The following is a 15,897-nucleotide window of genomic DNA, read 5'->3' on the forward strand; positions in this document are numbered from 1 at the left end:
ATCTGGCTGTTTGCGACTGGATCTCCCTGGCCAGGTTGTTTTTATTGGAGAAGAAGAGGTGTCCTCGCTCCATTCCTCGGGAGGCCTCCTCCCTCCGCCGATTGCCATCTGACAAGATCCTGAAATCAAAGTGATAGATCGCTCCAAACTTTTTTTGGCGGCGCTGAGATGTTGAAGAGTGGTGGTGGGGGGGAGCAGCCTGTGCGCATGTGCGAAGGTGTCCAAACTGACAATGCTGGAGAGATAGCGAGCCTGGATTGAGAGAAAGAGAGTGTGTGTGAGAGAGAGAGTGAGAGAGAGAGAGGGGGAGAAAAAGGAGGAAAAGATCCAAGAGGACCCCCCCTACCCCCACCCACCAAAACAGCGGCGCGGGACTGGCAACATGAGATCCAAAGGCAGGGCAAGGAAACTGGCCACAAGTAGGTGCAATATCCCTTTCCATTGGCTTTTCACCCGCGCTCTGCCATGTTGCATGGAATGGCTGATGCGCCGGGATGGGGGCGCAAAGCAACCTGCAACATCCCAGCCCCAGCACCCCTGCTCCTGAGCCCAGCCGGGCGCGCATCCCCGGGAGCGGCGCAGCGGCGGGGACAGCGGGCGCGGGGTCAGGCTTGGGGAGAGGCGGGGTGGAGGGGGGGAGGAGAATTGCAGGCAGCCCCCCAGCAGGCAGATCGCTGGTCTGGAGGGGGTGCTTGTCTAGAGAGAGGGGGAGGCTGCGGGGTCGCTGCGGAGGCGCTGCCCGGCAGCTGGGGCTGGCTGCGGAGGCGCAGGGAGGCGGAGAAGGAGTTGAGGAAAAGTTCAGAGGCGAGCGCTGGAAGTTGAGCGGTGGCTGCTGCCGCCGGGGCTGCGAGGAGGAGCTAGGACCCTAGTGGGCGCTGTCGGCTCTCTGCAAGCGCAGGAGGGGAGGGGTGTCCGGAGAAAGGGGGGGGGGGAGTTAGGCGGCAGGTCTTACTCCGAGCTTCCAGCCGGCAAAGCAGGGGAGTCTAGGCAGGTGGGGGGGAGAGAGGGCGCAAGGGCTCGCTCTCTCCCAGGAGGGCGTCCTAGCTCGTGCTCTGCACTTGTACCTAGCGGAACTTTGCGAAGGAGGGCGGGTCAGGGACCTTCCAGCTCCGACCCCCCCCCCCCCCACCGTTTTCTCCACACTGAGGTGTGTGGTTGCGACTTGTGAGCCCAGGAAGCGCCCGGGCTCCTTCTCCTCTTGCATTGGTGGTAGGGAGGAGGCGCAGAAAGTCATGATTTTATTTTATTATTATTTCATTATTTTAGTTGAAGGATCAGCTGGGAACTCTGCACTAATGGGGGCCCCCCGCCCCCTTCCTAGGCACCCAGGAAAGGGGAAGCTGTGGGGGGAATTTTCCCGTTTCTGTCCTGGGTGCAGCGTTGCAGCAGCTGTCAAAGGCAGCGCGCCCCGAGTGACAGAGGGCAAGGCTGGTTGAGCAGATTGGGATGCCTGTGGTTTTAGCGTAAGTTAAACTCGCCCTGCGCTGGGCAAAGGTGCAAACAGACTCGCGCCGGATCTCTCTGAAGGCGCGAGGTAGCAGGGCGCTGGGGATCCCGCGCTGCGCAACGAGGCCGCACGGTTTCGTTCTTCAAGTGGTTTCCTGCAACTTTCCACTATGTCTCCTCCGGATCGAGTGTTCTGGTCGGGTTAAAAAAATAACACCGAATAACACCCTTGGTCTCAGCACTAGCCCAGGGCGGTGGTGTTCGGCCGTGACTCCTCCGAAGTGGAGTTAGTTGGGGAGAGGGAGAAGTGATTTGGGCCATCAGTGCAGTCAGTCTGGAATCACACGCTGAAGTTGGTCTGCATGCTATAATTCCAGGCGCTTTACTTACAGTTCATTCAGTTCGGCTGCCCGAGGTCTGTATTGTGTCGGCTTGGGTCTCAGCAATCGACATAAATACGGCTGTGTTACAGGCACTCCATCTTCTCCTTTTTGACAGTGATCATGATATTTTCATTGCAACAGTTGCCAAAAAAAGTAGTCTTCGAGTCTTCTTTTAAATCCAAGGGATGGCTTTTATTTGTGGTTGTGACGAGGTATATAACATAGGCAAGTTCCAGTTGATGCGTGTCTCAATGACAACTTTCTTTTCCATCTGAAATTGTGCCGGAAAACGGCAGATGAAACGTTTCATAACATAATATATAACTAATCGTCGGTTTTATGTCTACTAGTGGGGGAAAATGTGAACAGAGAAAAGGAAAAGCAAAAGATCTACTTTTCTGTGAAACTTAACGACAGCAAAAGTACCTATATTTCATTAGCTGATTTTAAACTGGATCCATCAACACAATTTGGAAACAAATAAGCTTCCAGGACATCATCCCTGCTTTCAGGCTAATTGTGAAATTCTTGTATTACACTCGCTAGCAAATGTGAATATGCATTTCCCTTAACGCTTCTGGACTGCTGCAGCTTTGCAGTGCTTAGATCTGACCATTTTCAAACTTTCTTCTTTGAGTTGCATGTCTTGGCAGTTGCTGCGGCGGCAGAAGCTAGACGCGTTGCATTGTATAGTCTATCGGTTACAATACGCTCATAAAGGAAATCTTACGAAAAAGTTGAGATTTTTGCATGTTGAAACCTCTTTCCTTTCTCCTTCGAATAGCGTGTGAGGTTCCTGGCGTGTGTGTGCGCGCGTTAGTGTGTGTGTGTGTGTGTGTGGAGCGTGGGGGGGGGGGGATTATTGGTGACCCCTGTAATTCAATCATTCAACAAGAAAAGTTTTCAGTTTTTGGTTTCGTCCTGTGACCCCTTCTCTTCATTATTTTATTGCGGAGCTGTGGAAAAAAAATTGTGGCTGTAACTTTTGGAAAAGCAACCGATTCATGATACAATTGGAGTTGTCTTATTCCACTTTAACTTCTTTGAGTGTAAAACAAACTAGAGACAACACCCCCACAAAATGTGACTACACCACGAGTCGGGAAAGGTCTGCTCATAATTAAACAAGGGGAATTAGCTGCTTATATTTTCTCTGTATATATTGAAATAGCAAGTTAAGGGTTTTTTTTGCTTACCTAAAAAAATCTCAGAAGAAACAAAAGAAGCCAAGCTGCGAATAGTTAGTGAATATTTTATACCTCCAGCTGTAAAAATAAAGGAAAAAGGGGCAAGATATCTTTTTTAAGGCATATTCAAAATGAAGTCTGAATACAGTGTGCAAATTACAAAGGTCTCGACCAGTCTCAGTGACAGTAGAGATACTGTAATTTTGCAAATTTTTAAAGTTACAGGTTGCACCTGCACGGCGATAGTAATTAACAGTGACCATCACTGGTGATATAAGTGTGTCACACTGTGGCTTTTTTTTTGGTCCGACTGATGAAACTGTAACCCTGAATGAAAATCACTTCTGAAAAGTGACACTTCACAGAACTCAACCCCGTGCACCGAACAAGTAGTGCAGTTTAAACCACTGGTAGCCATTAGCCACCCAGTAGCCTCATAAAGAGACAGAAGGTAGTCAGATTAGGAGAACGCACGTGAAGAAGGGGGCACTTGCTACTCTTTCACTTTATCACCGTTTTTTAAAGCAGGCAATTTAGGGCAGTCGAGGTAGGTCCAGAGACATCTTAACCATCTGAAAGAATGAAATAACTTGCACGAGTTGCAGCAGGTTTTCCTGCTCCTGTAACTTGCCTCAGTCTCGTACTTAAAAGCCTTGACTGAAAAACAGAGCTGGCAAGTTTATTTGCCTGTTTAAGACTCTGTACGGGGATTTGTTTTTGAAAAGGGAAATGTTTGCCAGTCCCCTGCAGAAAGGCTGTTTATTTGCCATTACTATACTATTACTGCTGGCTTAGTACTTCTTTATTGCATTTGGCACTTTGTAAATAGTCTCTCAAAACTTTTCTGTATATTTCGTCAAAGAAAACCTTGGAAGTTTAGAGGAAGGTTAATAACGCGTTGCTCTATTTTGAAATGGTGGGGCAGGGGAAAAGTCGGTTCGTTAAGGAAAAGATGGAGGGAGACACTGTCTTCTTCATTTACTTTGATGGTAAAAAAAATCCCTCCACATCTGCATCACTGTGTATTCTGCCAATTCATAGCTCAGTGCATTTCTGGGGATGTATATTTACTAGAGGATACATGGCACCGTTAGCTTATGCACTGCACACCCGTCCACTCATTCACACCAGCCATAAAACATTTTGTACCGCTTGAATACAAACGGGTTTCGTAGGATTCCTCCCCCATCCTCCCACAAGTTGCGATTCATGTGGAGCAGTTGACAATAGTCGCGTTCAGTTGAGAGATCTGATGTGGCCTTCCGGAGGAGAGATGGGTTCTTCAACTCTCAGCCCTGCTTTTTTAGGAAAGGGGGCCCGGGTAAAGGGAGGACCTGGACACGTAAGACGAGCAGTGCTGTTGTCTCTAGTCTGCCTCTTGTCACTCCCCCCTCCCCTTCAAATTTCTGGTGCAGAGAAACCAAAAGACTCCCAGCTCGAGCTAAGACACACGAGGAGTTGAATGAGTTCCTCCCCACTTCTAGACGAATAATCGCCATAATAATTCCTCCCCCCGCTGCAAAACTAACCAAGCCAATCCCCCAACTAGAGAAGACGGGATACAACCGCCGCCCTCATTCCTAAATCTAAGCGTTTTGTCCAAATAGTCTCTCCAGGAAGGTCGGGGAGATTAGATCCAGTTAAACAGGCCAACTAAATCCGGGTTCTGTGGGGCGTTAGAGCTGAATCTGAAGGTGTGTGTGTGTGTGTGTGTGTGTGTGTGTGTGTGTGTGTGTGTAATGAGCTAAGTAATGAGTCTGGAGAGATGTGTGTAGCGGGACACAGGCACGGAATCTGCTCAGATCCCCTGGAATGTTCACACTGCAGTTTACAATGTGGCAAAGCATCCGCAGGGTACGTCATAGTGGGGAAAGCACTTTCACTGCCTGGAACTTTGGAGGTGCAGAGGTTACAGTCTCTCCCACGTGAAACTAATGTGGGGTATGTGTGTGTACCTATATATGTTATATACAAATACTATGTACTTTGTTCTCGGATGGCTTTTTCACAACAAGGGGGGGAGGCTTGGGAGCGAGACAATCGCATTATATGCCAAGCACATTTTCACAAGGCACTTGATTAACCCTTTTCAGGATGGAAAGCGTGTGTGATTTTTTTTCCAGGGCATCCAGAGACGCACCAAGGTCGATAGATTCCATTGAATTTGGAACAATTTTGTGCTCCCCCATGCTGTTTCTAAAATTAGATCATCTTTCACAACAACCCGCACCCCTTCCCCATGCCGTCTGCCTTCTGTCTGCTTCCACCAGATAAATTTATGTAGTCTACAAGGGTCTGGAGAAATAGAAGGACTCAAACACAGGAGAAAGCAGGGCAATCGGAAAGCAGAGATCGTTATTAATATAGATCTATTTGTACATGAAAAATGTAATAATTAAGGCTGTTTACATGGGGTACAAGAAACTCAAGAAAGGTTTCTGCAAAGGGGAAGGAACTGTTTACAAAACTCTTTCAAAAGTGTGACATATTGCTGCAGTTCCAGCGCTAAAAAGCTAAACACACTTATACGCCTTTGAAGTTCTCTGGCTGAGGTAACATTATTTGACTTCGATGCAGATATTGCTTGTGGGTATAACTAATGACTTTTACCTATTTAGTTCAAGTGGGAGGGGCGAAGTCCTGGATTCCTTGTCCATTGGATCTCTCTAGAGAGTTGAGTCTGGCTCCCAGCCAGCTCTGTACAATGTCAACATTGAATATTTGAATTCCCAGACTCTATTTAACAAGTTTCTAAATAAATAAACTCATTGTGTGTCTGTGTTTAAAATTATTTCACCTCTTCCATAAAAACTGCAGCATCTTATTACATTGGCTTTGCAGACTGATTTTCCTTTTCTTTCTAAACAAACACAAACACAGAGGAATGTATTTTTTTACAGCCATGTGTGTATGTCTCTCTCTCTTTCACTAGTGGGAAGTGTAAGCGGGTGCGGGGTGGGGCGAGAAGTAACACATACCTTTTTGGACTGCTCTGTGCGTGGTGATATCTAATCGTAACTAAAAACAAAGCTAGGTTCAGAAAGTCAGTTAAATATTAATCATTTTTAAAAGGAGGCCCATGTGTGTGCCATTGCTTTAGCAATGCCCTGTAGATACTCAATCATTTTGGCTGCTGTACCACATGCAGGCTCCAGGGACAGCTTTCATTGTTGTTGCCATAAATGGTTATCAGTGTTCATATTCCTCTATTTATTTAAACTCCTGTGTGAATGTATCTCTGTTTATATGTGTGTGTGTGTGATATGACAGCTATCTATTTATACATGTATCTCCTTACATATGTATACATATATGGATACATAGCAGATATACATGGGTGAGTGTGTACATGTGATGATGTAGTTACAGAATAGCTACCGATGTTTGTGTGCACACGCATAATCGCTGTCTACATTTAAATTATGTACATTCAAAGACTGTGTCAACAATACAGAGAAAGTAGATATAGATGTATATCTACATGCATAGGTTAGATATAGGGTTGGTGTGTGTTTGAATATACTAATCTAGATCATCTTGGGGAGAGGGGGGGTAAAGGAATCTACTTTAAAATATTTCCTGACCCCAGTTTGTAAGCAGCCATGTCCTAACTGAGAAAATGTTCTTTGGCCCTCTTAAGGAGTGTAATTCCCTAACAAAGCCGTCAAAGTTGTTGAGCAGTGAAGTGGAATTTACTCTGACTATGACAGGTACATTATGCAAGAGAACAAACTAAAAAAAGTATGAATGACCATTAAAGCCCCTACAGTCATAATAAAGGGGAAATGAAGCGAGAGCATGGGGGAACCAGACAGAGGTTTATAAAAACTTAGCTGCTAAGTCAACACAAACAAGTTGACCACTTTAACATAAATCATCTTTTAACATATTTAAATAGATGCAAAATCCTGTGTGGACTCTCTTAGTTCATATCATTTCAATTTATTTTAAATCTCTTCCTGACTGACCCAACCTAATCAAGATAAACCAGTTTTTTTCAGTTTAGGGCTGTTCAGTGCAGTCTTTTCATCCAGTTTGACAAAATCAATTTTACATTATTTCTTTAATTAAATGGGTGAAGCTTTGCATATAGTTGAGGCCTAAGGTTGGGATGATAGCTTAGTTTCTAAACATATGCTTAAGAATGCAATGACTTTCACTTTTCCATTTAACAAAAGTAATAGTATTTATTTAAAAAAAGTGGGTTCACAGGTCTTATGATCAGCTACACTACTCATTTGCATCACTGTTATTATTTGGCTCTTTTGCATCATTGCAATTATTTGTATTCCAGTAAGCCCTGGAGGTCCCATTGTAGTAGGTACTTTGCATACATGTAATTCAATGATTTTCCCCAAATAGCTACAGTTTCTCTTTATTAAGAGTCATCAGGAGAATACCACAAATATAGTGAATGAAGGAGGAGATGTGGGAGTATAAGGTAAAGGGAGACAATTAAAATTAATGCCATTATAATAAAAATGTTTCATAGTGGCATTGATTACAATATTTTATCCCAACTTCATTTGTACTTTCATTTGATTACCACTAATTATTAAAAAATCCACACAGAATCAGGGTTTAAGATGGGTCAACCTATCAAAAATTATACACCAACGTGCATGAATTCATAGAATGGAATACTAGGACTGGAAGGGACCTCTAGAGGTCATTGCGTCTAGTCCCCTGCCCTCATGGCAGGACCATGAGTTAATGTGTTGGCATCATGGCAGGTGTGAATCTTCATGAGATGTTAATCAGGAGGCAGGTGCAACTAAGTAAGGAGCACTGAGGCTGTAAAAGAAGGATCAATGTAGGGGAGGAAGCAATGTGAACCAAGAGGGCTATTGCCCAAATAAAACCACATGGCTGCTTGCCTGTTTATGCTGCCATCTTAAAACACTTGATGGATTGAGAGAAACCTGCCTGACTGTTCATGGACATTATGCCCCTTCAATGTGTTAGTATGTCAGTTCATAGAAACCTCCTTGACATGTTTCCAGGACATAGGTATAGGATCTACCCCTTCTCTCAGATACACATGCACTGCTCTCATTGAATTAAATGGGAGCCATACATGCTAAGGGGAAAAATTTAGCCAGCAGTGAATACTGTATTTGATGCCAAGTACTGAATATAATTAAGTCAGACTAATATAGTAATGAGGAATGGGGAGTTCAATACAGTTGTTTCCTTGTAGGGATTTACTACTCTGGTCTGTTTCACTGTACTGTTCGAGCTAGGATATATACAGCTTCATAAAAAACAGTACCTTAAGGGAATTTTGAAGTTTGATCTACAAAATAAAGGAAATTCAAAGTTAAGGCTGAAATGTACCACATGGCCTCCAAACCCCAAAAACTACAGGTGGTAAGAAAGTAGCTAAAAATATGTTCTGTGTTTTCAAAACAACTAGTCCGTTATGTACTAAGGGCCCAAGTCAGATCACAGATATACAGCACAATGCAAAATCTGACTTGTTGATTTCAGTAGCTAACTTTGCAAGACTTGTAATGATTTTGGAAGTTCTTGAAAATCTCATTTGGACACCATATGCAGAACTAGGGCACGTGAGTTTTGCTGGGAGGAGGATTACATGATTAAGTCCTCTGTTTTACTTTAAATGTTACTAGTTGCTAGAAAAGTGCATAATGGAACCTACTAAAACATGTTTGTTTTCTTCAAAGAGGGGAGAGAAGAAATTTAGTGATTTAATTTTTTTTAGGTGGGATAGTTCCAATGTTTGAATTATTTGCTAAGTTTTAGCCTAATGTAAATTCATAATTGAGTTTAAAACCCCAGTGAAATAAAACGTAGAATGAGAACTGGAATCCTGCTTGAACTATAGCTCTGAAACAAACCTCTGTATTCCACAGCAAAGAACACAACTCCACTTTTTGATTGTAATAAGTTAGGAACCAGAAAAAGCAAGACTTCTGTGAATGGGTTGTTTTTGGCAACTGTATCACCGATTATGTATAAAATTTCAAAAAATATTAGTTCTGCCAGTTTAATTGTTGAGGGGGTTACAAAAATAGGATAGCTTGGGGAATATTGTAATATCATACTATTTTGTCTTTTAGATATCATGAGATATATACTCCGCTATGCATTTTACATCAAACAATCTTAAAAAACCCCTTCCAGATGGTTTAAATTTAAAAATTAGCCATAAATATATTCTACATAATGGAATTTATCATGTATGTTTATTGTGTGCTGTGGGAAAATTGAGTGGCTTCAGACAGTTTTACTGAATACCATGTACACTATTGTTGTTGTTTATATTGTGGTAGCATGCAAAGGCGCACGTCAAATATCACACCCCATTGTGTTATGCACGGTGCGTACCCACAGGAAGACATGGTGCATGCCCAAAAGCCACATAAGCAACAAGATGGAATACAATATATGCACAGTACAGTACATGCCATACAGGAAACTGATCATAAAATATAAACATCAGGCAATTATAGAAGAAATGAACATTAGATGATTTTGTAGGATGTTTCAAAACAATCTAAATCAATGAAAGTAGGAAGAATATAAGAATGGCCATACTGGTCAGACCAAAGGTCCATCTAGCCCAGTATCCTGTCTTCAAACAATGGCCAATGCCCGATGACCCAGAGGGAGTGAACAGAACAGGTAATCATCATGTGATCCCTCTCCTGTCATCCATTTCCAGCCTCTGATAAACAGAAGCTAGGGACACCATTCCTACCCATCCTGACAAATAGCCATTGAGTAACCTAATCTCCATGAATTTATCTAGTACTTTTTTTAACCTTGTTAAATTCTTGGTCTTCACGACATCTTCTGGCAAGGAGTTCCACAGGTTGTTTGTGTGCTTCCTGAAGAAAAACTTCCTTTTGTTTGTTTTAAACCTATTGCCTATTAATTTCATTTGGTGACCCCCACTGTTCCCTCTGAACTGTATGGCAGCACAGCTACACAGGTGATTGACTGAGCAGAGCTGATTAATCAGCTACATGCATGGAGCACTGAGCGGGGCCGATTACTCACCTGTGAAGCTGTGCTGCCCCACAGTTTAGATGGAACACGGGTAACCCCTAGTTCTTATGTTACAAGTAAGTAACTTTTTGTTATTCACGTTTTCCACTCTGGTCATGACTTTATAGATCTTTATCATATCCCCCCTTAGTCTCCTCTTTTCTAAGATGAAAAGTCCTAGTCTTTTTAATCTCTCTTCATATGGGACCTGTTCCAAACCCCTAATAATTTTGTTGCCCTTTTCTGAACCTTTTCCAAAGCCAATATATCTTTTTTTTTTTTTTTTTTAAAAGATGAGGTGACCACATCTATACAGACTATTCAAGATACGGGTGTACCCTGGTTTTATATAGAGGCAATAACGTATTCTGTCTTATTCTCTATCCTGTTTTTAAGGATTCCTAACATTCTGTTTGCTTCTTTTTGACTGCTGCTGAACACTGAGTGGATGTTTTCAGAGAACTATCCAGTGACTCAAAGATCTCTCTCTTGAGTAGTTATGGTTAATTAGTAGTCCCCATCATATTGTATGTACAGTTGGGATTATTTTTCCAATTTGCATTACTTTACATTTATCAACTTCAATTTTTTTTTGCCATTTTGTTGCCCAGTTACTTAGTTTGGTGAGATCTTTTTGAAGCTCTTCACAATCTGCTTTGGTTTTAACTATCTTGAACAGTTTAGTATCATCTGCAAATTTTGCCACATCCCTATTTACCCCTATTTAGCCCTTTTTCCGGATCATTTATAAATAAATTGAATAGGATTGGTCCCAGTATGGACATTTAGGGGACACCACTAGTTACCTCTCTCCATTCTGAAAACTTACTGTTTATTCCTACCCTTTGTTCCAAAACCTCCTCTAACGACACCTTAATCTGGGAGAATTCCTCAGATTTGTCACCTAAAAAGAATGGCTCAGTTTTGGGAATCTCCCTAACATCCTCAGCTGTCAAGACTGAAGCAAAGAATTCATTTAGTTTCTCTGAAATGACCTTATCGTCTTTGCCTGCTTCTTTGGTATCTTGATCATCCAGCGGTCCCATTGGTTTAGCAAGCTTCCTGGGGATAAATGGTACTAGTGCTCTGATAGTTTATATGATTTTATAATCTGTTTTATAATATGGTTCATCCCAATCTAAAGTATTTAGGGAAACTGAATTAGCATCCTAGCTGTCAAAGCTGTACTTCTTGCTAATGTGATTCCAGTATGAATGTAAATAAGGCCCACTCCTGCCATTCATTTCACTGAGATCTTCACTGATTTCAGTGGGAGAGATGGGATGCAGAGTATGTGAAGGAATGAGAGGTGCAAGGGAATACAGTTAGAAGCACAATAGAGGCATACAAGTCTTTTTTGTTCCTTTATTGGATTCTCCAAATATGCAGAGCTGAATTCTGCCCTCATTTATACCTGTGACATCTTTCCGAACCATACAAGTTTGGGTTGTCCCTTAGCTTCATTGGGACTCTTACTGAGAAGAAAGATTTGCAAGATCAGAATCACGATGGCTCCTGTGCTGTTCTGATTTAGAGCTTGATCCAGTCGTCACTGAAGTCAACTGGATTGAGGCCAATGGGTATTGTAAATCTGGAGTGCCTCACTATAAATAAGAACATAAGAACGGCTGTACTGGGTCAGACCAAAGGTCCAGTTAGCCCAGTATCCTGTCTACCGACAGTGGCCAGCACCAGGTGCCCCAGAGAGGGTGGACCGAAGACAACAATCAAGTGATTTGTCTCCTGCCATCCCTCTCCAGCCTCTGACAGACAGACAGGCCAAGGACACCATTTTATCCCCTGGCTAATAGCCTTTTATGGACCTAACCTCTATGAAATTATCTAGCTTCTCTTTAAACTCTATTATAGTCCTAGCCTTCACAGCCTCCTCTGGCAAGGAGTTCCACAGGTTGACTACACACTGTGTGAAGAAGAACTTTCTTTTATTAGTTTTAAACCTGCTCCCCATTAATTTCATTTGGTGTCCTCTAGTTCTTCTATTTAGGGAACTAATACATAACTTTTCTTTATCGGCCCTCTCCACACCACTCATGATTTTATATACCTCTATCATATCCCCCCTCAGTTGCCTCTTTTCTAAACTGAAAAATCCCAGTCGCTTTAACCTCTCCTCATATGGGACCTGTTCCAAACCCCTAATCATTTTAGTTGCCCTTTTCTGAACCCTTTCCAAGGCCAAAATATCTTTTTGAGGTGAGGAGACCAAATCTGTACACAGTATTCAAGATGTGGGCGTACCATAGTTTTATACAGGGGCAGTAAGATAGTCTGGGTCTTATTTTCTATCCCTTTCCTAATAATTCCTAGCATACTATTTGCCTTTTTACACACTGTGTGGAAGTTTTCAGAGAACTGTCCACGATAACTCCAAGATCTCTTTCCTGATTTGTCGTAGCCAAATTAGCCCCCATCATACTGTACGTATAGTTGGGGTTATTTTTCCCGATATGCATTACTTTACACTTATCCACATTAAATTTCATTTGCCATTTTGTTGCCCAATCACTCAGTTTGGTGAGATCTTTTTGGAGTCCCTCACAGTCTGCTTCTGTCTTGACTATTCTAAACAGTTTGGTATCATCCACAAACTTTACTACCTCACTGCTTACCCCTTTCTCCAGATCATTTATGAATAAGTTGAAAAGGATTGGTCCCAGGACTGACCCTTGGGGGACACCACTAGTTACCCCTCTCCATTCTGAAAATTTACCATTTATTCCTACCCTTTGTTTCCTGTCTTTTAACCAGTTCTCAATCCAAGAAAGAACCGTCCCTCTTATCCCATGGCCATGTAATTTACACAAGAGCCTTTGGTGAGGGACCTTGTCAAAGGCTTTCTGAAAATCTAAGTATACTATATCTACTGGATCCCCCTTGTCCGCATGTTTGTTAACCCCTTCAAAGAACTCTAATAGATTAGTAAGACAGGATTTCCCTTTACAGAAACCATGTTGACTTTTGTTCAACAAATTATGTTTTTCTACATGCCTCACAATTTTATTCTTTACTATTTTTTCGACTAATTTGCCCGGTACTGAAGTTAGACTTACCGGTCTGTAATTGCCAGGATCACCTCTACAGCCCTTTTTAAATATTGGTGTCACGTTGGCTACCTTCCAGTCATTAGGTACGGAAACCAATTTAAAGGATAGGTTACAAACCACAGATAATAGCTCAGCAATTTCCCATTTAAGTTCTTTTAGAACCCTTGGATGAATGCCATCTGGTCCCGGAGAATTGTTAACATTAAGTTTCTCTATTTGTTCCAAAACCTCCTCTAATGACACTTCAATCCGGGACAGTTCCTCAGATTCATCACCCACAAAGGACAGTGCAGATTCAGGAATCTTCCCAACATCCTCAGCCGTGAAAACTGAAGCAAAGAAATCATTTAGTTTCTCTGCAATGGCTTTATCATCCTTGATTGCTCCTTTTATAGCTCGATCATCTAGGGGACCCACAGGTTTTTTAGCAGGCTTCCTGCTTCTAATGTACTTAAAAAACATTTTGTTATTTCTTTTTGAGTTTTTGGCTAGCTGTTCCTCAAAATCTTTTTTTGCTTTTCTTGTTACATTTTTACACTTGATTTGACAGTGTTTATGTTCTTTTCTATTTATCTCACTAGGATTGGACTTCCACTTCTTAAAAGATACCTTTTTGTCCCTCACTGCTTCTTTTACATGGTGGTTAAGCCACAGTGACTCTTTTTTAGGTCTCTTGCTATGTTTTTTAATTTGGGGTATACATTTAAGTTGGGCCTCTATTATGGTGTCTTTAAAAAGTTTCCATGCAGCTTTCAGGGATTTGGCTCTAGTCACTGTGCCTTTTAATTTCTGTTTAACAAACCTCCTCATTTTTGTGTAATTCCCCTTTTTGAAATTAAATGCCAGGGTGCTGGACTGCTGAGGTGTTCTTCCCACCACAGGAATGTTGAATGTTATTATATTATGGTCATTATTCCCAAGTGGTCCTGTAACAGTTATATCCTGGACCTGATCCTGCGCTCCACTGAGGACTAAATCGAGAATTGCCTCTCCCCTTGTGGGTTCCTGCACCAGGAAATGAGTAACTCCAGATTGATACCACCATGAATTGGATGTAGTGTAAACTTTTGTAAATGTTCAATTGGCTCTTTGTAAATAGGACATTTGGGTTGTCTAGTGCCATCTGAGCACTGATTATTGCTCAGATAGCAAAAATGTGCTTCAGAGAGTGGACAGAAATCACTACATACCATGTGCAACTGCATTACTGTACTCAGAAGATACATTTTCCACGGCACAGTGTTTCTGGAGTTATCACCTGTCAAAAAATGGACAACAGCCATCTAACTTCTGCACCTTTTATTAAGATATATTTGTTGTTATCCATTCAGTACCTCTTAGGGGGGCCTTAGTGCAGGCTAGGAGAAGGACTGCTATATAATTTTGGTAGGGAGCATTGCACACATGCAGACGGTGGAAAGAGTTGTATTTGGATTAGCAGCTTCAGAGACCTTCACTGCAGCCTATCAACAATCTTGCATTTTGGGCGGGGAATGGGCTTAGAAGGAGTGGTTCAGTGGTTAGTGCACTAGTCAGGACTTGGGAGATTAGTGTCCAATTCCCTGTCCTGCCAAAGACTTCCTAGGTGACTGTGGAAAGTCACTTAGTCTCTCTGTGCCTCGGTTCTCCATCTGTAAAATGGGGATGATGAAGATAATATAATAATAATTAATACTTCTCTCCTATATAATCCCTTTCACCTGTAGCTCTCATAGCATTTTAAAAGAAGGTCAGTATCGTAATCTCAGATGGAGGAAACTGAGACCCAGGGAGGGAAGGTGTCTTGCTCAAGATCACCCAGCTCACTGGAGTATTGTGAAGGATAAACCTTTAAATGTTTGTGAAATCCTCAGCAACTATAGTAATGGGAGCCATATGAGCACCTGGACTGAGACAGATTTCTCTTTCTTGTGCAAAGCCTGTCTGCAGGGAAGTGTGAATTTTACCCTTCCAAGAAGCTACTTTGCTCCTGTATGAACACCAGCAAAAGTCAGTGGCAAAAGATTTTGCATCTGCTGCCTTAGTGTACATTATGGGCCTGATCCCAAATTCATTTACATCAACGGAAGGTTCTCTATTGAATTCAATGGGCTTTGGATCAAGTCCTATAACAGTTGTAGTCCACTTCGTTGTTTAGAAATATTTTTATTAGAATCTTTTATTTCTAGTGAGACCTACCTTGTGCCAAATACCTGGGGTTTACATACATGTCACTGAGAGCAGAATTTGGCTCTGGAGACTGGCCTCATTTAAGAGCCTGGAGACTGGCCTCGTTTACTATAATGTGCCCAAACCCTCATCAATGAAATATGAGCAATGCTGAAGCGGGGGCCATGTAAAACATATACAATATTTTGTATTACTTTACTTCATCACTATTTGACAGTATTGGCTCTGTCTACTCAGTGAAGGCACAAGACTGGGAATAGCAGGGTATTAGATGTCAATACTGAGGCTACATCTACACTGCCGGCTTTTTGCGGAAGAAGCCTTTTGGGCAAGAGTTTTTGTGCAAAGCTTCTTGCACAAGAGCACGTCCACACCTCAAAGCACATCGCAAAAGTAATGTGCAAGAGAGCATCTACACTGCATGGATGCTCTTGTGCAAGAAAGTTCTGATGGCCATTCACAGAATGGCCATCAGAGCATCTGTGCTTTATCCCGTAGGGGTTTCTTGCACAAGAAACTCTTCTGGAGCGTCTACACTTGCCTTTTGGCACAATAGCTGTAGCACAAAAGAGAGTTATGCCTCATGGAAGGAGGTTTACCTACACTGGCAAAATCCCTCTGTTCTGCCATTTT

General features: G+C 42.3%; 1 protein-coding gene across 5 annotated transcripts in view; it reads left to right on the forward strand.

Moving 5' to 3' along the window:
- Window positions 1–241: 241 nt before the first annotated feature.
- The window catches only part of MECOM (MDS1 and EVI1 complex locus), a 513,830-nt gene continuing 498,174 nt past the window's right edge, over window positions 242–15,897 (forward strand). For all 5 annotated transcript variants that reach the window (XM_006131720.5, XM_006131722.5, XM_006131721.5 and 2 more), the window contains exon 1: window positions 242–419. In XM_006131720.5, coding sequence (XP_006131782.1) covers window positions 383–419 — 37 coding nt within the window. In that variant the 5' untranslated portion in view covers window positions 242–382. The remainder of the gene's footprint in view (window positions 420–15,897) is intronic.

Source organism: Pelodiscus sinensis, chromosome 10, assembly GCF_052426305.1.
Source record: "Pelodiscus sinensis isolate ZL-2025 chromosome 10, ASM5242630v1, whole genome shotgun sequence".
NCBI lineage: Eukaryota > Metazoa > Chordata > Testudines > Trionychidae > Pelodiscus > Pelodiscus sinensis.